Genomic DNA, 20,077 nt, shown 5'->3' with positions numbered 1-20,077 from the left:
TCTCTCTCTCTCGCTTTCTCTCTCTTTCTTGCTCTCGCTCTCTCTATCTTTCTCTAACTCTCTCCCTAACTCTCTCTCTCGCTTTCTCTAACTCTCTCTCTCTTCCTCTCTCTCGCTCTCACTCTCCTTCTCTAACCCTCTCTCTCCCTGACTCCCTAACGCTCTCTCTCTATCTTTCTCTCTCTCTCTCAATATATATTTCTCAAACTCTCTCTCTCTCTCTTTCTCTCTATCTTTCTGTAATTTTGTCCTGTAGGTCATTCAATGTAATTGGAGAAGCTAGTGGGTTCTGGTAGTCTTTAATCTCTCTCTCTCTCTCTCTCTCTCTCTCTCTCTCTCTCTCTCTCTCTCTCTCTCTCTCTCTCTCTCTCTCTGTCTCTCTCTCTGTCTCTCTCTCCCTCTCTCTCTCTGTCTCTCTGTCTCTCTCTCCCTCTCTCTCTCTCTCTCTCTCTCTCTCTCTCTCTCTCTCTCTCTCTCTGTCTCTGTCTCTCTGTCTCTCTCTCCTCTCTCTCTCTGTCTCTGTCTCTCTCTCTCTCTCTCTCTCTCTCTCTCTCTGTCTCTCTGTCTCTCTCTCTCTCTCTCTCTCTCTCTCTCTCTGTCTCTCTGTCTCCCTCTCTCCCTCTCCCTCTCTCTCTCTCTCTCTCTCTCTCTCTCTCTCTCTCTCCCTCTCTCTCTCTCTCTCTCTCTCTCTCTCTCTCTCTCTCTCTCTGTCTCCTCTCTCCCTCTCTCCTCTCTCTCTCTCTCTCTCTCTCTCTCTGTCTCTCTCTGTCTCCTCCTCTCTCCTCTCTCTCTCTCTCTCTCTCTGTCTCTCTCTCTCTCTCTCTCTCTCTCTCTCTCTCTCTCTCTCTCTCTCTCTCTCTCAGAGTGGTGGAGTGATGGGGTAAAGGGGAAGAAGTGTAAAAGGAGGAGTTTGTCTGGTCCAGAGAAGAAGAAGAAAGCCCTAGTGTCTGGTAATATTTATCTCTCTTTACCTTCTAGTGTCTGGTAATGTTTATCTTTCTTTACCTTCTAGTGTCTGGTAATATTTATCTCTCTTTACCTTCTAGTGTCTGGTAATATTTATCTCTCTAAACTTTCTAGTGTCTGGTAATATTTATCTCTCTTTACCTTCTAGTGTCTGGTAATATTTATCTCCCTTCCTACATATTCCACCTCACTACTCCACTCTTCCTTCAACACCTGTATGATGTACATATTCCACCTCACTACTCCACTCTTCCTTCAACACCTGTATGATGTACATATTCCACCTCACTACTCCACTCTTCCTTCAACACCTGTATGATGTACATATTCCTCCTCACTACTCCACTCCTCCTTCAACACCTGTATGATGTACATATTCCACCTCACTACTCCACTCTTCCTTCAACACCTGTATGATGTACATATTCCACCTCACTACTCCACTCTTCCTTCAACACCTGTATGATGTACATATTCCACCTCACTACTCCACTCTTCCTTGCTGAGCTGTAGTCAATGAACAGCATTCTTACATAGGTATTCCTCTTGTCCAGGTGGGTTAGGGCAGTGTACAGTGTGATGGCGATTGCGTCGTCTGTGGATCTATTGGGGCAGTATGCAAATTTGTAGTGGGTGTAGGGTGACAGGTAGGGTGGAGGTGATATGGTCCTTAACTAGTCTCTCAAAGCAGTTCACGATGACAGAAGTGAGTGCTACATAGTCATTTAGTTCAGTTAACCTTTGCATTCTTGCGTACAGGAACAACGGTGAGGCTTTGTGGGGTCTGTTTGTGTTTGTGAACAGAGTTCCCGTACCAGCTGGCAGAATGGAATCTTTTACAGGTTAACAGAGCCCCAGGGCCAGCTAGTTTAGGGAATAGAATCTTAGGGAATAGAATCTTAAGGAATAGAATCTTAGGGAATTAGAATCTTAGGGAATAGAATTTTAGGGAATTAGAATCTTAGGGAATTAGAATCTTAGGGAATAGAATCTTAGGGAATAGAATCTTAGGGAATTAGAATCTTCTCCAGGTTCATCTCTCTGTGGGTAATGGCTTTGTGATGGAAAGTTTAGGCATCGCTTCCTTTTAGGTGGTTGTTGAATGAAACTTTCTGGATTTGAGCGAGAATTGTCCTAATTCTGCTCTGTGTGCATTATTTGGGGTTTTATGAGGATGTTTTTTCCTCTATTCTGTATGCAGTTCTTCAATTTGGTGTTTGTCCCATTTTGTGACTTCTTGGTTGGTGAGCGGGCGCCAGACCTCACAACCATAGAAGGCAATGGTTCTATAACGAATTCAAGTATTTTAGGGGTATTTTATTGTTGTGCTGATGTTTAGGCCGAGGTATGTATAGTTTTTTGTGAGCTCTAGGGCAACGGTGTCTAGATGGAATTTGTATTTGTGGTCCTGGCGACTGGACCTTTTTTGTTACACCATTATTTTGGTCTTAGTGAGATTTACTGTCAGGGCCCAGGTCTGACAGAATCTGTGCAGAAGATCTAGGTGCTGCTGTAGGCCCTCCTTGGTTGGTGACAGAAGCACCAGATCATCAGCAAACAGTAGACATTTTACTTCGGATTCTAGTAGGGTGAGGCCGGGTGCTGCAGACTGTTCTAGTGCCTGCCCCAATTCATTGATATATATGTTGAAGAGGGTGGGGCTTAAGCTGTATCCCTGTCTCACCCCACGGCCTTGTGGGAAGAAATGTGTGTGTTTTTTGGCAATTTTAACATCACACTTGTTGTTTGTGTACATTGATTTTATAATGTTGTATGTTTTTCCCTCCAACACCACTTTCCATCAGTTTGTATAGCAGACCCTCATGCCAAATTGAGTCGAAGGCTTTTTTAAAAAATCAACAAAGCATGAGAAGACTTTGCCTTTGTTTTGGTTTGTTTGTTTGTCAATTAGGGTGTGCAGGGTGAATACGTGGTCTGTCGTACGGTATTTTGGTAAATAGACAATTTGACATTTACCCAAGATATTGGTTCACTGAGGAAATGTACGAGTCTGCTGTTAATGATAATGCAAATGTTACTGTTGACTCCTATAGTTATTTGTTTATTTGTTTCCAGTTTTGTGGATTGGGGTGATCAGTCCTTGGTTCCAAATATTGGGGAAGATGCCATAGCTGAGGATGATGTTAAAGAGTTTAAGTATAGCCAGTTGGAATATGTGGTCTGTATATTTTATCATTTCATTGAGGATACCATCAACACCACAGGCCTTTCTGGGTTGGAGGGTTTGTATTTTGTCCTGTAGGTCATTCAATGTAATTGGAGAATCCAGTGGGTTCTGGTCGTCTTTAATCTCTCTCTCTCTCTCTCTCTCTGCATGCTGGGAGTGATTGGTGCATGCTGGGAATTGTTTGAGTGAAGGAGTGCGTGTGTTGTGGAGAGTTAGATATTCACAACTTTCTTTCGGTTTGCTATTTCTTGGTGGCATTTTTTTTTTGTGCATGATTAACATTATTATTTTTGTTGTGGTAGAATTAAGTATTTTGTTTTTCGTATCGAAATTACCCTGATTTTGGCGGGGATGGCAGCCCGAATGGGGATGCCGTCCCTGTCACTTCGGCACGGCTTTTATGTGTGTTACTGAAGCTGCTGTCACGGTGGAGGAGTTTCTGGTCGCCGTAGGAGAGAAGGTGGTGGGATATGAGAATGTCTGGTTGATCGTATGTTGAGCATGGTGTATTCTTAAAGAAAATCGGTGGTGGTTTTGTCTGGTTGATCGGATGGTTGAGCATGGTGTAAAGAAGAGTGTCTGGTTGATCGTATGGTTGAGCATGGTGTACTTCTTAAAGAAGAGTGTTTGGTTGATCGTATGGTTGAGCATGGTGTACTTCTTAAAGGAATGTTTATTCAAGTTACGCCGCTTTTTTCCCCGTCAACAAGTGTAACGATTTCAAATGTACCGCCGTTTATTCCAAATGAGCTATTGGAGCGCGAGTTATTGCGCTTTGGGAAGTTCGCCAGTTCAATTAAGGTTGTCCCGTTGGGTTGCAAACACCTGGCGTTGAAACAGGTAATGTCATTTCGGCGACAGGTGTTTATGTTTTTGGACTCACCGGAGCAGACTTTAGAGTTATCGTTTAAAATCAAGTATGACAATAGATTGTATATGGCTTATGCTAGTATGGCTAGTGTGGAGATGTTGGTCATAAGCGACATGCTTGCCCGAAAAGGGAGAAGGCCGAGGGAGGGGCGCAGGTGGTCCTCGTAACACCTGGGCCCACTGATGTAGGGAGAGGTGGGCCTCGTAACGCCTGGGCCCACTGATGTAGGGAGAGGTGGGCCGACAGCGGTAGAGCAGCCACACACACCTGTTGCTGAGGAACACGGGGTTGCGGGCACGGGGTTGCAACTTGTATTAGAAGGAAATGTTATGCTACAGAAAAGTATTGTTGTAGAAGGTAAGGATGTATCTGAAGAGCCAGTTCCTCAGACTGGTGAGCAGGTGCCCAGTAGGAGTGCTGGGGTAAAGGAGGGGGTTCATGTGGAGCTAGGCTCCCAGGGAGTGGAGGAGATGCCCACTACGAGTGCTGGGGTTCATGTAGAGCTAGGCTCCCAGGTAGTGGAGGAGATGCCCACTACGAGTAATGAGGTACAGGAGGGTTTTCATGTGGAGCTAGGCTCCCAGGTAGTGGAGGAGATGCCCACTACGAGTAATGAAGTACAGGAGGGTTTTCATGTGGAGCTAAGCTCCCAGGTAGTGGAGGAGATTCCCACTACGAGTAATGAAGTACAGGAGGGTTTTCATGTGGAGCTAAGCTCCTAGGTAGTGGAGGAGATGCCCACTACGAGTGCTGGGGTTCATATAGAGCTAGGCTCCCAGGTAGTGGAGGAGATGCCCACTACGAGTAATGGGGTACTGGAGGGGGTTCATGTGGAGCTAGGCCCCCAGGTAGTGGAGGAGATTCCCACTACGAGTAATGAGGTACAGGAGGGTTTTCATGTGGAGCTAAGCTCCCAGGTAGTGGAGGAGATTCCCACTACAAGTGCTGGGGTTCATGTGGAGCTAGGCTCCCAGTTAGTGGAGAAGATGCCCACTATGAGTAGTGATGTTCAGGTGGGGCTAGTCTCCCAGGTAGTGGAGGAGATTCCCACTACGAGTGCTGGGGTTCATGTGGAGCTAGGCTCCCAGTTAGTGGAGAAGATGCCCACTATGAGTAGTGATGTTCAGGTGGGGCTAGTCTCCCAGGTAGTGGAGGAGATTCCCACTACGAGTAATGAGGTACAGGAGGGTTTTCATGTGGAGCTCCCAGGTAGTGGAGGAGATTCCCACTACGAGTGCTGGGGTTCATTTGGAGCTAGGCTCCCAGTTAGTGGAGAAGATGCCCACTATGAGTAGTGATGTTCATGTGGAGCTAAGCTCCCAGGTAGTGGAGGAGATTCCCACTACGAGTGCTGGGGTTCATGTGGAGCTAAGCTCCCAGGTAGTGGAGGAGATGCCCACTACGAGTAGTGATGTTCAGGTGGGGCTAGTCTCCCAGGTAGTGGAGGGGATGCTTGGTACGAGTGATGAGGTGCAAGTGGGGAGTGTTGAAAGGGATGTGGTAGAGGGGAGTCAGTTGTCTGTGGTCTCAGCTGAGGAGGATCAAGAGAAGGATATGGATATCTCTTTAGATATGACAGCTGCTGGTGAGGACTCAGTTTATGATCTAGAGGAGGTAAATGAGTTTCTGCATCAGACTTTTGGGAAATCTGTCAAATTGGCAGATTATTTTGATGTTGATAAGTTTGTGAGGTCAGCTGTGATGTTACAGAAGACGGTGGGGTTAGACCAATTGAGTGAGAAGAAGTGGTTTCGCTTGAGGAAATGTATTACTGCTGTTGCAGCAGCAAAAGGTGGTGGGAAACGTGTTCAGGTTAAGAGAAGAAAAAAGAATGATGATGATGATCATGCTTCAGAGGCTGTCTCTTTTCTCCTTGGTTTCTCTGTGGTTTCTTCTGCTTTTCTTTTCTCTTTTCTATATGGAAGTACTAAGGGTAGGTTCTCTCAATATTAATGGGGGAAGGGACAGGAATAAGAGGGCTTGGGTATTAGAAGTAATAAAACAGAAAAGGCTTAATGTAGTTTTTCTACAGGAGACACATAGTGATGAGGCTATTGAGGTTGACTGGAGTATGTGGTGGGAGGGGCAGCATGTACTCAGTCATGGTACTAATTTCAGTGCTGGGGTGGCAATCTTGTTTTCCTCAGGCTTAGGGGTGACTGTGGTATCTTCAACAGAGATTGTCAAGGGACGGGTTTTATTGGTCAAGGTGGATGTTATGTTTTTTTTATTTTTTATGTTTATGCTCCTAATGAGAGAACAGAGCATATTGTATGTATCTGAGCTCTACTGTAGTAGTTAATGAAGGTTAGACAGGTTGTATGTATCTGATCACTACTGTAGTAGGGTTGGAAGGTTAGACAGGTTGTATGTATCTGATCACTACTGTAGTAGTTAATGAAGGTTAGACAGGTGATATGTATCTGATCACTACTGTAGTAGTTAATGAAGGTTAGACAGGTTGTATGTATCTGATCACTACTGTAGTAGTTAATGAAGGTTAGACAGGTTGTATGTATCTGATCACTACTGTAGTAGGGTTGGGAGGTTAGACAGGTGGTATGTATCTGATCACTACTGTAGTAGGGTGGGAAGGTTAGACAGGTTGTATGTATCTGAGCAATACTGTAGTAGGGTTGGAAGGTTAGACAGGTTGTATGTATCTGAGCTCTACTGTAGTAGTTAATGAAGGTTAGACAGGTTGTATGTATCTGATCACTACTGTAGTAGGGTTGGAAGGTTAGACAGGTTGTATGTATCTGATCACTACTGTAGTAGGGTTGGAAGGTTAGACAGGTTGTATGTATCTGATCACTACTGTAGTAGGGTTGGAAGGTTAGACAGGTTGTATGTATCTGATCACTACTGTAGTAGGGTTGGAAGGTTAGACAGGTTGTATGTATCTGATCTCTACTGTAGTAGGGTTGGGAGGTTAGACAGGTGGTATGTATCTGATCACTACTGTAGTAGGGTTGGAAGGTTAGACAGGTTGTATGTATCTGATCACTACTGTAGTAGGGTTGGAAGGTTAGACAGGTTGTATGTATCTGATCACTACTGTAGTAGGGTTGGAAGGTTAGACAGGTTGTATGTATCTGATCTCTACTGTAGTAGGGTTGGAAGGTTAGACAGGTTGTATGTATCTGATCACTACTGTAGTAGGGTTGGAAGGTTAGACAGGTTGTATGTATCTGATCACTACTGTAGTAGGGTTGGAAGGTTAGACAGGTGGTATGTATCTGATCACTACTGTAGTAGGGTTGGGAGGTTAGACAGGTGGTATGTATCTGATCTCTACTGTAGTAGGGTTGGAAGGTTAGACAGGTTGTATGTATCTGATCTCTACTGTAGTAGGGTTGGAAGGTTAGACAGGTTGTATGTATCTGATCTCTACTGTAGTAGGGTTGGAAGGTTAGACAGGTTGTATGTATCTGATCTCTACTGTAGTAGGGTTGGAAGGTTAGACAGGTGGTATGTATCTGATCACTACTGTAGTAGGGTTGGGAGGTTAGACAGGTTGTATGTATCTGATCTCTACTGTAGTAGGGTGGGAAGGTTAGACAGGTTGTATGTATCTGACCACTACTGTAGTAGGGTTGGAAGGTTAGACAGGTTGTATGTATCTGATCTCTACTGTAGTAGGGTTGGAAGGTTAGACAGGTTGTATGTATCTGATCACTACTGTAGTAGGGTTGGAAGGTGTGACAGGTTGTATGTATCTGACCACTACTGTAGTAGGGTTGGAAGGTGTGACAGGTTGTATGTATCTGACCACTACTGTAGTAGGGTTGGAAGGTGTGACAGGTTGTATGTATCTGATCTCTACTGTAGTAGGGTTGGAAGGTTAGACAGGTTGTATGTATCTGATCTCTACTGTAGTAGGGTTGGAAGGTTAGACAGGTTGTATGTATCTGATCACTACTGTAGTAGGGTTGGAAGGTGTGACAGGTTGTATGTATCTGATCTACTACTGTTGGAGTAGGGTTGTATGTATCTGATCACTACTGTAGTTAAGAGACAGGTTGTATGTATCTGATCACTACTGTAGTAGGGTTGGAAGGTTAGACAGGTTGTATGTATCTGATCACTACTGTAGTAGGGTTGGAAGGTATGACAGGTTGTATGTATCTGATCACTACTGTAGTAGGGTTGGAAGGTGTGACAGGTTGTATGTATCTGATCTCTACTGTAGTAGGGTTGGAAGGTTAGACAGGTTGTATGTATCTGATCTCTACTGTAGTAGGGTTGGAAGGTTAGACAGGTTGTATGTATCTGATCTCTACTGTAGTAGTTAATGAAGGTTAGACAGGTTGTATGTATCTGATCACTACTGTAGTAGGGTTGGAAGGTTAGACAGGTTGTATGTATCTGATCACTACTGTTGTAGGGTTGGAAGGTTAGACAGGTTGTATGTATCTGATCACTACTGTTGTAGGGTTGGAAGGTTAGACAGGTGGTATGTATCTGATCACTACTGTAGTAGGGTTGGAAGGTTAGACAGGTTGTATGTATCTGATCACTACTGTAGTAGGGTTGGAAGGTTAGACAGGTGATATGTATCTGATCTCTACTGTAGTAGGGTTGGAAGGTTAGACAGGTTGTATGTATCTGATCACTACTGTAGAGCGTATGTTTTTGATCAAATAAAGGAAACCTTAAGACAGTGTGACCAAGAGGAGTGTATGGTTTTAGGGGGGGACTGGAACTGTGTGATCAAGAGGGGTGTATGGTTTTAGGGGGGGACTGGAACTGTGTGATCAAGAGGGGTGTATGGTTTTAGGGGGGGACTGGAACTGTGTGACCAAGAGGGGTGTATGGTTTTAGGGGGGGACTGGAACTGTGTGACCAAGAGGGGTGTATGGTTTTAGGGGGGGACTGGAACAGTGTGACCAAGAGGGGTGTATGGTTTTAGGGGGGGACTGGAACTGTGTGACCAAGAGGGGTGTATGGTTTTAGGGGGGGACTGGAACTGTACAGTGTGTTTTACTGTTGATCGCACCACTGAAGAACCTCACCTGCAGTCAGCCACTTGCCTGTCTGGTTTATTAAATTAGTTTGAGTTTTCTGATGTGTGGAGAGTAAGGAATGCAACAGTTAGGCAGTACACATGGCTAAAAATTAATGAAGGTCGTGTCAGTGCAGCAAGGTTAGTTAGGTTGTATGTATCTGAGCAATTCTGTAGTAGGGTTGGAAAGTGTGCCATTACTCCTGTGGGATTTTCTGATCATCATATTGTTTCTGTTGATATTCACTTGTCCACGAAGGTCATCACCTTACTGGTATTTTAATGTTAAATTGTTACATGATGTCATGTTTTGTGACAGGTTTTTGTTGTTTTGGGAAAAATGGAGGGTTATAAAGGGGAATTTTGAGTCCTTGAGACAATGGTGGGAGGTTGGGAAGGCCCAAATACCAGTATTTTGTCAACAGTATACTGCTCTGTCTCAAATTGAAGTTAAAGAGACTATCAAGGCCCTTGAACAGAACATCAAGTCTATTGAATTGAAGCTGCTCACTCAGAACGACCCTGGACTAGTCATGAATTTACAGGACAAGAGACATGAACTGAGGTCGTTTCTGCATGAAAGAGTGAAGGGTGCCTTGATTAGGTCTCGTTTCGCTTCCCTCAAGGATATGGATGCTCCTAGTGTTTTTTTTTTTAACCTAGGACAGTCAACGTTTCAATGTAAACAGATGGTCTGCCTTCGTCTCCCTGATGGGAAGGTGACCACGAATGATATTGAAATGCGTCAACATGCCATGGATTTCTACTCGTCCCTTTATAAGGCGGAGGATTGTGACTCTCTGTGTACTGAACAGTTGTTACATGGTCTTCCTCAATTGGGACCTGAGCAGATGGTCGCATTGGACGCTGACGTTACACTGCAGGAGCTGTCCACAGCAGTTATGCAGCTCTCATCAGGCCGAGCCCCTGGCATCGATGGTTTTATAAGGACTTTTGGGGGTCTATTGGGGAGGATTTTTATGAAGTCTTTTCATGAGGGTTCTCTTCCTGTATATTGTCAACGTGCGGTGCTTTCACTGTTGCCAAAAAAGGGGGATTTGACTCTCATAAAAAATTGGAGACCTGTTGCTTTGCTGTGCGCAGAATACAAAATTGTTTCTAAATGTCTCTCAAACAGGTTGATAGAATATCTGGGGCTGTTGGTCCACAAGGACCAGTCCTACTGTGTACCTGACTGCTCTATTGTTGACAACTTGACATTTGTAAACTGTCTGATGTAAATGTGGGTTTACTTTCGTTGGATCAGGAGAAGCTTTTGATCGTGTGGACCACCAGTACTTGTTTAAAACAATGAAAGCCTTTGGGTTTGGGGATGTTTTTCTGTCTTGGGTGAATTTACTGTATGCTGGGGCCTCGTGTATGGTGAAGGTGGGAGGTGGTTTGAGTTGCCCCATCCCTGTCCAAAGGGGCATCAGGCAGGGATGCCCAATTTCAGGGCAGTTATATAGTCTGGCGATTGAACCAATGCTTTGTTTTTTAAGAGCGAAGCTTACTGGTTTCTCTGTGCCAGGTGTAATGAAGGGTCCCACGATAGCACTGTCTGCGTATGCAGATGACGTGATAGTTTTTATTACAGGGGGTGAGGATGTTAAGGTTCTCTCAAACACTTTAAAGGTGTATGAGGGGGCCTCCTCAGCTAGAGTCAATTGGGGAAAGAGTGAAGCGCTGTGGGCAGGTCAGCTTCAGACTGGGTCTGCTCCACGGTTACCAGGGGGGCTTCAGATGGGGTCCACTCCACGGTTACCAGGGGGCTTCAGATGGGGTCCGCTCCACGGTTACCAGGGGGCTTCAGATGGGGTCCACTCCACGGTTACCAGGGGGCTTCAGATGGGGTCCACTCCACGGTTACCAGGGGGGGCTTCAGATGGGGTCCACTCCACGGTTACCAGGGGGGCTTCAGACGGGGTCCACTCCACGGTTACCAGGGGGCTTCAGATAGGGTCCGCTCCACGGTTACCAGGGGGGCTTCAGATAGGGTCCACTCCACGGTTACCAGGGGGGCTTCAGATGGGGTCCACTCCACGGTTACCAGGGGGCTTCAGATAGGGTGCACTCCATGGTTACCAGGGGGATTCAGATAGGGTCTGCTCCACGGTTACCAGGGGGATTCAGTGGGGCAGAGATGAAATGAAGACTTTGGGGGTTTTTCTAGGCTCCGATGACTTTAAAAAAAGAACTGGGAGGGTGTAGTGGAGAAAGTGTGTGCCAGACTGTCAAGATGGAAATGGGTGCTGCCCCAGCTGTCTTATAGGGGACGGGTCCTGGTAGCTAATAATCTTGCTGCTTCTACCCTGTGGCTAATGATTTTACAGCCACCAAAGGGTCTGATACAAGAGCTTCAGAGAACCCTTGTCAATTTCTTCTGGTCCGGACAACACTGGATTAAAGCTGCAGCCCTGTACCTGCCATTGCACGAGGGTGGGCAAGGCCTGGTGGACATTTCATCTAGGATCACGGCTTTCCGGCTCCAAGCAGCCCAGAGATTGTTGTACAGAGACTGTTCTAGCTGGGTTGAAACAGCCTACATATTGATGAGGAGAGCGGGTTGTTTGCGCTTAGACAGGCATCTTTTTCTCTTAAAGCTGGAGGGGGTGATTTGACTGGCCTGACTCCATTTTATGAGTCTGTTATGCAGGCTTGGAGAGTCTTTGTCAAGTCCCGTAAGGCCTGCGCGCCACCAGGGATGTGGCTTTTTGAAGAGCCATTTTTTCACAACACTGCCATCCAGTCCCGTGTTCTGGGTTCAGCTAGCCTACGTTCATGCCTGTTAGCCTGTTAGGCGTGGGGTGTACCAAGCTGGGTCATCTGATGCGGAGCAGGAGCAGATCGTTGGAGGAGCTGGGAGAAAGAGCGGGGATCCGATCATCTCGCCTACTGAGGAAGGTCGGCGCTGAGGTCTGCGACTCGTTGCCAGTGCTTCATCTGCAGTATGTGACTGACACTTCCAATTCTGATCGGTGGAAGGAGGGTCTGGATTATGTGTTCCCTGCACTGATTGTTAGTGCTGCGATGGGGGCATTTGAAGAGGACGTGGGGACGCTGCTTTCCTTCGATACCCCGGAGCTGGGGGAGTTCAAGGAGGTGGGAAAGAAGGCCATGTACAGAATATGTGTAAAGGTGTCCCATGCCTCTTCCCTGGAAGGGGTAAAATCGCCGAGGTGGGCGGATGTGCTTGGTCCAGGTGCCTCTCCAAAAGGCTGTTGGCGATCATTATATAAACTGCCTATTGATAAGAGGACAGCTGACCTCCAATGGAGGATCATACATGGAACTATAGCCACCAACATGCATCTGGTACACCTGGATCCTACTGTTGGGGAGGGGTGTCCATTCTGCATCTGGTACACCTGGATCCTCCTGTTGGGGAGGGGTGTCCATTCTGCATCTGGTACACCTGGATCCTCCTGTTGGGGAGGGGTGTCCATTCTGCATCTGGTACACCTGGATCCTACTGTTGGGGAGAGGTGTCCATTCTGTGTCTGGTACACCTGGATCCTACTGTTGGGGAGGGGTGTACATTCTGCATCTGGTACACCTGGATCCTCCTGTTGGGGAGGGGTGTCCATTCTGCATCTGGTACACCTGGATCCTACTGTTGGGGAGAGGTGTCCATTCTGTGTCTGGTACACCTGGATCCTACTGTTGGAGAGGGGTGTCCATTCTGTGTCTGGTACACCTGGATCCTACTGTTGGGGAGGGGTGTCCATTCTGTGTCTGGTACACCTGGATCCTACTGTTGGAGAGGGGTGTCCATTCTGCATCTGGTACACCTGGATCCTACTGTTGGGGAGGGGTGTCCATTCTGTGTCTGGTACACCTGGATCCTACTGTTGGGGAGGGGTGTCCATTCTGCATCTGGTACACCTGGATCCTACTGTTGGGGAGGGGTGTCCATTCTGTGTCTGGTGCACCTGGACCCTACTGTTGGGGAGGGGTGTCCATTCTGTGTCTGGTATACCTGGATCCTACTGTTGGGGAGGGGTGTCCATTCTGCATCTGGTATACCTGGACCCTACTGTTGGGGAGGGGTGTCCATTCTGCATCTGGTACACCTGGATCCTACTGTTGGGGAGGGGTGTCCATTCTGCATCTGGTACACCTGGACCCTACTGTTGGGGAAGGGTGTCCATTCTGCATCTGGTACACCTGGACCCTACTGTTGGCGAGGGGTGTCCATTCTGCATCTGGTACACCTGGACCCTACTGTTGGGGAGGGGTGTCCATTCTGCATCTGGTACACCTGGATCCTCCTGTTGGGGAGGGGTGTCCATTCTGCATCTGGTACACCTGGATCCTACTGTTGGAGAGGGGTGTCCATTCTGCATCTGGTACACCTGGACCCTACTGTTGGGGAGGGGTGTCCATTCTGTGTCTGGTACACCTGGATCCTACTGTTGGAGAGGCGTGTCCATTCTGCATCTGGTACACCTGGACCCTACTGTTGGGGAGGGGTGTCCATTCTGTGTCTGGTACACCTGGATCCTACTGTTGGGGAGGGGTGTCCATTCTGCATCTGGTACACCTGGACCCTACTGTTGGGGAGGGGTGTCCAATATGCATCTGGTACACCTGGACCCTACTGTTGGGGAGGGGTGTCCATTCTGCATCTGGTACACCTGGATCCTACTGTTGGGGAGGGGTGTCCATTCTGCATCTGGTACACCTGGACCCTACTGTTGGGGAGGGGTGTCCATTCTGTGTCTGGTACACCTGGACCCTACTGTTGGGGAGGGGTGTCCATTCTGCATCTGGTACACCTGGACCCTACTGTTGGGGAAGGGTGTCCATTCTGCATCTGGTACACCTGGATCCTACTGTTGGGGAGGGTGTCCATTCTGCATCTGGTACACCTGGATCCTACTGTTGGGGAGGGGTGTCCATTCTGCATCTGGTACACCTGGATCCTACTGTTGGGGAGGGGTGTCCATTCTGCATCTGGTACACCTGGATCCTACTGTTGGGGAGGGGTGTCCATTCTGCATCTGGTACACCTGGACCCTACTGTTGGGGAGGGGTGTCCATTCTGCATCTGGTATACCTGGACCCTACTGTTGGAGAGGGGTGTCCATTCTGCATCTGGTATATCTGGATCCTACTGTTGGGGAGGGGTGTCCATTCTGTGTCTGGTACACCTGGACCCTACTGTTGGGGAGGGGTGTCCATTCTGCATCTCCTACACCTGGATCCTCCTGTTGGGGAGGGGTGTCCATTCTGCATCTCCTACACCTGGATCCTACTGTTGGGGAGGGGTGTCCATTCTGTGTCTGGTACACCTGGACCCTACTGTTGGGGAGGGGTGTCCAATATGCATCTGGTACACCTGGACCCTACTGTTGGGGAGGGGTGTCCATTCTGCATCTGGTACACCTGGATCCTACTGTTGGGGAGGGGTGTCCATTCTGCATCTGGTACACCTGGACCCTACTGTTGGGGAGGGGTGTCCATTCTGCATCTGGTACACCTGGACCCTACTGTTGGGGAGGGGTGTCCATTCTGCATCTGGTATACCTGGACCCTACTGTTGGAGAGGGTGTCCATTCTGCATCTGGTATATCTGGATCCTACTGTTGGGGAGGGGTGTCCATTCTGTGTCTGGTACACCTGGACCCTACTGTTGGGGAGGGGTGTCCATTCTGCATCTCCTACACCTGGATCCTACTGTTGGGGAGGGGTGTCCATTCTGTGTCTGGTACACCTGGACCCTACTGTTGGGGAGGGGTGTCCAATATGCATCTGGTACACCTGGACCCTACTGTTGGGGAGGGGTGTCCATTCTGCATCTGGTACACCTGGATCCTACTGTTGGGGAGGGGTGTCCATTCTGCATCTGGTACACCTGGACCCTACTGTTGGGGAGGGGTGTCCATTCTGTGTCTGGTACACCTGGACCCTACTGTTGGGGAGGGGTGTCCATTCTGCATCTGGTACACCTGGACCCTACTGTTGGGGAAGGGTGTCCATTCTGCATCTGGTACACCTGGATCCTACTGTTGGGGAGGGGTGTCCATTCTGCATCTGGTACACCTGGATCCTACTGTTGGGGAGGGGTGTCCATTCTGCATCTGGTACACCTGGATCCTACTGTTGGGGAGGGGTGTCCATTCTGCATCTGGTACACCTGGATCCTACTGTTGGGGAGGGGTGTCCATTCTGCATCTGGTACACCTGGACCCTACTGTTGGGGAGGGGTGTCCATTCTGCATCTGGTATACCTGGACCCTACTGTTGGAGAGGGGTGTCCATTCTGCATCTGGTATATCTGGATCCTACTGTTGGGGAGGGGTGTCCATTCTGTGTCTGGTACACCTGGACCCTACTGTTGGGGAGGGGTGTCCATTCTGCATCTCCTACACCTGGATCCTCCTGTTGGGGAGGGGTGTCCATTCTGCATCTCCTACACCTGGATCCTACTGTTGGGGAGGGGTGTCCATTCTGTGTCTGGTACACCTGGATCCTACTGTTGGGGAGGGGTGTCCATTCTGCATCTGGTACACCTGGACCCTACTGTTGGAGAGGGGTGTCCATTCTGTGCTGAGTCTGAATCTCTGGCACATCTGTTTTTACTGTGTCCCAGGTTGGTTGGGATGATTGAACTGATCACTGATTGGTTCTCAACTTTGGGAGAGGTTTTCTCTTCCCAACTGTATATTTTTGGGCCAAAGTACAGGTTCAGTCAAAAGGGTGTAGTTGTGTTGCTTAATTTTGTGTTAGGGGCAGCAAAATTAGCGATATGGAAGACTCGAAAGAACAGCATTCGGGGACAGGGGGCTGTGGATGCGGTGGGAATGCTGGAGGGAATGTTGGCAGCAAGACTAAGGGTTGAGTTTGCCTATTATAAACTTGTCAACAATATCGATCTGTTTTCGAGTATATGGGGTATTCAGAGGCTGTTGTGTTTAGTTACTGTGGAGGAGGAATTGGAGTTGTGTTTTTAATTGATGTGTAACTGTGGTTTTGTATGAGTATTTATTGTGTGGTGGGCCCCCAGACCCAATAAAGAGTATTTAAAACTCAAAAACTCTCTCTCTCTCTCTCTCTGTCTCTGTCTCTCTCTCTCTCTCTCTCTCTCTCTCTCAGGCCCGTTCATCGTCTACATGTTGAGAGACATTGATATCCTGGAAGACTGGGCAGCTATACAAAAGGTACATATCTTTATCATTCACTGTTAATATGAATGCCTTGAGGACAGCTTTGCACACTTTTGGTATTCTCTCAACCAGCTTCACCTGGAATGCTTTTCCAACAGTCTGGAAGGACCTCCCCCTGTTTTTCTTCCACTCTGCGGGCCAACTCATCCCAAAACATATGTCTGTCTTTCAGGCTAAAGCAGCACTGATGCCATTCAAGAAAAAAACTGACAGTAAGTTTGTGTGTGTGAGGGTTTATCAGTCAAACACACTGCTATTATACATCTGTAATCTCCGTCCATATAACTTCTTCTTCTTCTTCTTCTTCTTGGAGACAAAAGTAGAAGCTGAACTGGAGAAGTACTTATTCTGAGGTAATAGTTTAAAGTGGTATCTCTCTCTCTGTGTCTCTCTCTGTCTCTGTCTCTCTCTCTCTCTCTCTCTCTCTGTGTCTCTCTCTGTCTCTGTCTCTCTCTCTCTCTCTCTCTTTCTTTCTCTCTCTCTCTGTCTCTGTCTCTCTCTCTCTCTTTCTTTCTTTCTCTCTCTCTCTTTCTCTCTCTCTCTCTCTCTGTGTCTCTCTCTGTCTCTGTCTCTCTCTCTCTCTCTTTCTTTCTTTCTTTCTCTCTCTCTTTCTCTCTCTCTCTCTCTCTCTCTCTCTCTCTCTCTCTCTCTCTCTCTCTCTATCTCTCTCTCTGTGTCTCTCTCTGTCTCTGTCTCTCTCTCTTTCTTTCTTTCTCTCTCTCTCTCTTTCTCTCTCTCTCTCTCCCTCTCTCTGTCTCTCTATCTCTCTCTTTCTCGACCTCCCTCTCTCAGAGCGGTGATAACAGAGGAGTGTCGCAGACGTCTAGACAAACCAAAGTCTCTGCGCTGCAGAAGAGAAACCACAACAACAGAACAGCCTTGAACACAGGCCAGTTTGAGACTTTTAGATAATACAAAGCACTTCAGTAGGGTCCTGTTCAGTAGTCACACTTTAATAACCACAACTGGTTAGACCCAGATCTCAATATACCTTTCAACAGTTTGCGGTCACTTAGAAATGTATTTATAATTCAAATGTCCATTAAAAAGTAGGGGACAGAAAAGAGAGCCAAATGTATTTATAATTCAAATGTCCATTAGAAAGTAGGGGACAGAAAAGAGAGCCAAATGTATTTATAATTCAAATGTCCATTAAAAAGTAGGGGACAGAAAAGAGAGCCAAATGTATTTATCGCAGTTGAGCCTATTTGTAACGCTTTACTTGGACATTTTAATGGATATTTGAATTATAAATATATTTCAACAACTTAGGTAGCTTTATGACATTCTTACGGCAGGTCTATGACAGGTCTATGACAGGTCTATGACAGGTATATAGCAGGTCTATGGCAGGTCTATGTCAGGTCTATGGCATGGCAGGTCTATGACAGGTCTATGTCAGGTCTATGGCATGGCAGGTCTATGACAGGTCTATGCCAGGTCTATGGCATGGCAGGTCTATGACAGGTCTATGTCAGGTCTATGGCATGGCAGGTCTATGACAGGTCTATGCCAGGTCTATGGCAGGTCTATGTCAGGTCTATGTCAGGTCTATGTCAGGTCTATGTCAGGTCTATGTCAGGTCTATGACAGGTCTATGTCAGGTCTATGTCAGGTCTATGTCAGGTCTATGTCAGGTCTATGACAGGTCTATGGCAGCTATATGACAGGTCTATGACAGGTCTATGACAGGTCTATGGCAGGTCTATGACAGGTCCATGACAGGTCTATGACAGGTCTATGGCAGGTCTATGACAGGTCCATGACAGGTCTATAACAGGTCTATAACAGGTCTATAACAGGTCTATGGCAGGTCTATAACAGGTCTATAACAGGTCTATGACAGGTCTATAACAGGTCTATAACAGGTCAATGGCAGGTCTATAACAGGTCTATAACAGGTCTATAACAGGTCTATAACAGGTCTATGGCAGGTCTATAACAGGTCTATAACAGGTCTATGGCAGGTCTATGACAGGTCTATGACAGGTCTATGACAGGTCTATGGCAGGTCTATGGCAGGTCTATAACAGGTCTATAACAGGTCAATGGCAGGTCTATAACAGGTCTATAACAGGTCTATGGCAGGTCTATGACAGGTCTATGGCAGGTCTATGACAGGTCTATGGCAGGTCTATGGCAGGTCTACGACAGGTCTATGTCTGGTACCAAAACATTTGTTTTAGGCCCAGCTCTAACAATTTGCACTTCAGAAAAAAAGATCCCACATTCTCTCTCTGGTCAAATATATATTTTTTGTTACAAAAAAAAAGAAATGAAATCTAACCTTGAAATACTACTAGTTTTCCCCTTGACTATTTCCCAGGAAGAAGGTGGAAAAAAAGGCCACTGAATCAACATTTAAGGTCTCTTTAACCAAAATGAAAGGCCCCGCCTTCAGGCTACAATGGTAGGGAAAACACTGCAATACAAACCACTGAACTAAACCTATTGCCACTGTCATTTATACTGTTTCTATGACGATGATGGTTCTTTTATTTAAGATGTTTTTTTATTCCTATAACGACCATTTATTTATAACAATTTAATAAGAAATAATGATTAAATATTTTATGAGATGAAGAGTTTCCTACGTGTTCATTATTACTGTTTCCTCATTATTTCATTTGTGTGTGAGAGAGAAGTGTTTTTTAAAATGGATTTATATATATTTTTTATTTAACTACAAAAGTAATTTAAGAAAAAATTATTATTTACAATGACGAGAGGTGTGTGTGAGAGAGAGAGATGTGTGTGAGAGAGAGAGATGTGTGTGTGAGAGAGAGATGTGTGTGTGAGAGAGAGGTGTGTGTGAGAGAGAGAGGTGTGTGTGTGAGAGAGAGGTGTGTGTGTGAGAGAGAGAGGTGTGAAAGAGCGAGGTGTGTGTGTGAGAGAGCGAGGTGTGTGAGAGAGTGAGGTGTGTGTGTGAGAGAGAGATGTGTGTGTGAGAGAGAGAGGTGTGTGTGTGAGAGAGAGGGAGAGAGAGAGGTGTGTGTGAGAGAGAGAGAGGGCGGGGGGTGAGAGAGAGAGAGAGAGAGGTGTGTGAGAGAGAGGTGTGTGAGAGAGAGAGGTGTGTGTGAGAGAGAGAGAGGTGTGTGTGTGAGAGAGAGAGAGAGAGAGGTGTGTGTGAGAGAGAGAGTGTGTGTGTGAGAGAGAGGTGTGTGTGTGTGTGAGAGAGAGAGAGAGAGAGAGAGAGAGAGATGTGTGAGAGAAAGAGGTGTGTGAGAGAGATGTGTGTGAGAGAGAGAGGTGTGTGAGAGAGAGAGGTGTGTGTGTGAGAGAGAGAGAGTGTGTGTGTGAGAGAGAGGGTGTGTGTGTGAGAGAGCGAGGTGTGTGTGTGAGAGAGAGGTGTGTGTGAGAGAGAGTGTGTGTGAGAGAGAGAGAGGGGGTGTGAGAGAGAGAGAGAGAGAGGTGTGTGTGAGAGAGAGAGAGAGGTGTGTGTGAGAGAGAGGGAGAGAGAGAGGTGTGTGAGAGAGAGAGGTGTGTGAGAGAGAGAGGTGTGTGTGAGAGAGAGGGAGAGAGAGGTGTGTGTGAGAGAGAGGGAGAGAGAGAGGTGTGTGTGTGTGAGAGAGAGGTGTGTGTGTGAGAGAGAGAGGTGTGTGTGTGATAGAGAGATGTGTGTGTGAGAGAGAGAGGTGTGTGTGAGAGAGAGAGATAGGTGTGTGTGAGAGAGAGGGAGAGAGAGAGATGTGTGTGAGAGAGAGAGGTGTGTGTGTGAGAGAGAGGTGTGTGTGAGAGAGAGGGAGAGAGAGGTGTGTGTGTGAGAGAGAGTGTGTGTGTGTGAGAGAGCGAGGTGTGTGTGTGAGAGAGAGGTGTGTGTGAGAGAGAGGTGTGTGTGATAGAGGGTGTGTGTGAGAGAGGGAGAGAGAGAGAGAGGG

General features: G+C 47.0%; 1 protein-coding gene across 3 annotated transcripts in view; it reads left to right on the top strand.

Annotated features, from left to right (window-relative positions):
* Nucleotides 1–18,782, top strand: part of LOC135572973 (breast cancer metastasis-suppressor 1 homolog) — a 35,265-nt gene extending 16,483 nt beyond the window's left edge. Inside the window, exons 6-9 of one of the 3 annotated variants that reach the window (XM_065021997.1) lie at nt 864–950; nt 16,129–16,193; nt 16,372–16,411; nt 16,992–18,782. In XM_065021997.1, the coding sequence (XP_064878069.1) occupies nt 864–950; nt 16,129–16,193; nt 16,372–16,411; nt 16,992–16,999 (200 nt within the window). In that variant the 3' untranslated portion in view covers nt 17,000–18,782. Of the gene's footprint in view, nt 1–863; nt 951–16,128; nt 16,194–16,271; nt 16,412–16,991 lie in introns of all 3 variants that reach the window. The other 2 variants (XM_065021996.1, XM_065021995.1) reach the window with 2 other exon arrangements.
* Nucleotides 18,783–20,077: the final 1,295 nt, after the last annotated feature.

This window comes from Oncorhynchus nerka, linkage group LG8 (genome assembly GCF_034236695.1).
Source record: "Oncorhynchus nerka isolate Pitt River linkage group LG8, Oner_Uvic_2.0, whole genome shotgun sequence".
NCBI classification, from domain to species: domain Eukaryota; kingdom Metazoa; phylum Chordata; class Actinopteri; order Salmoniformes; family Salmonidae; genus Oncorhynchus; species Oncorhynchus nerka.
This window is presented reverse-complemented; position numbering and strand designations above follow the sequence as displayed.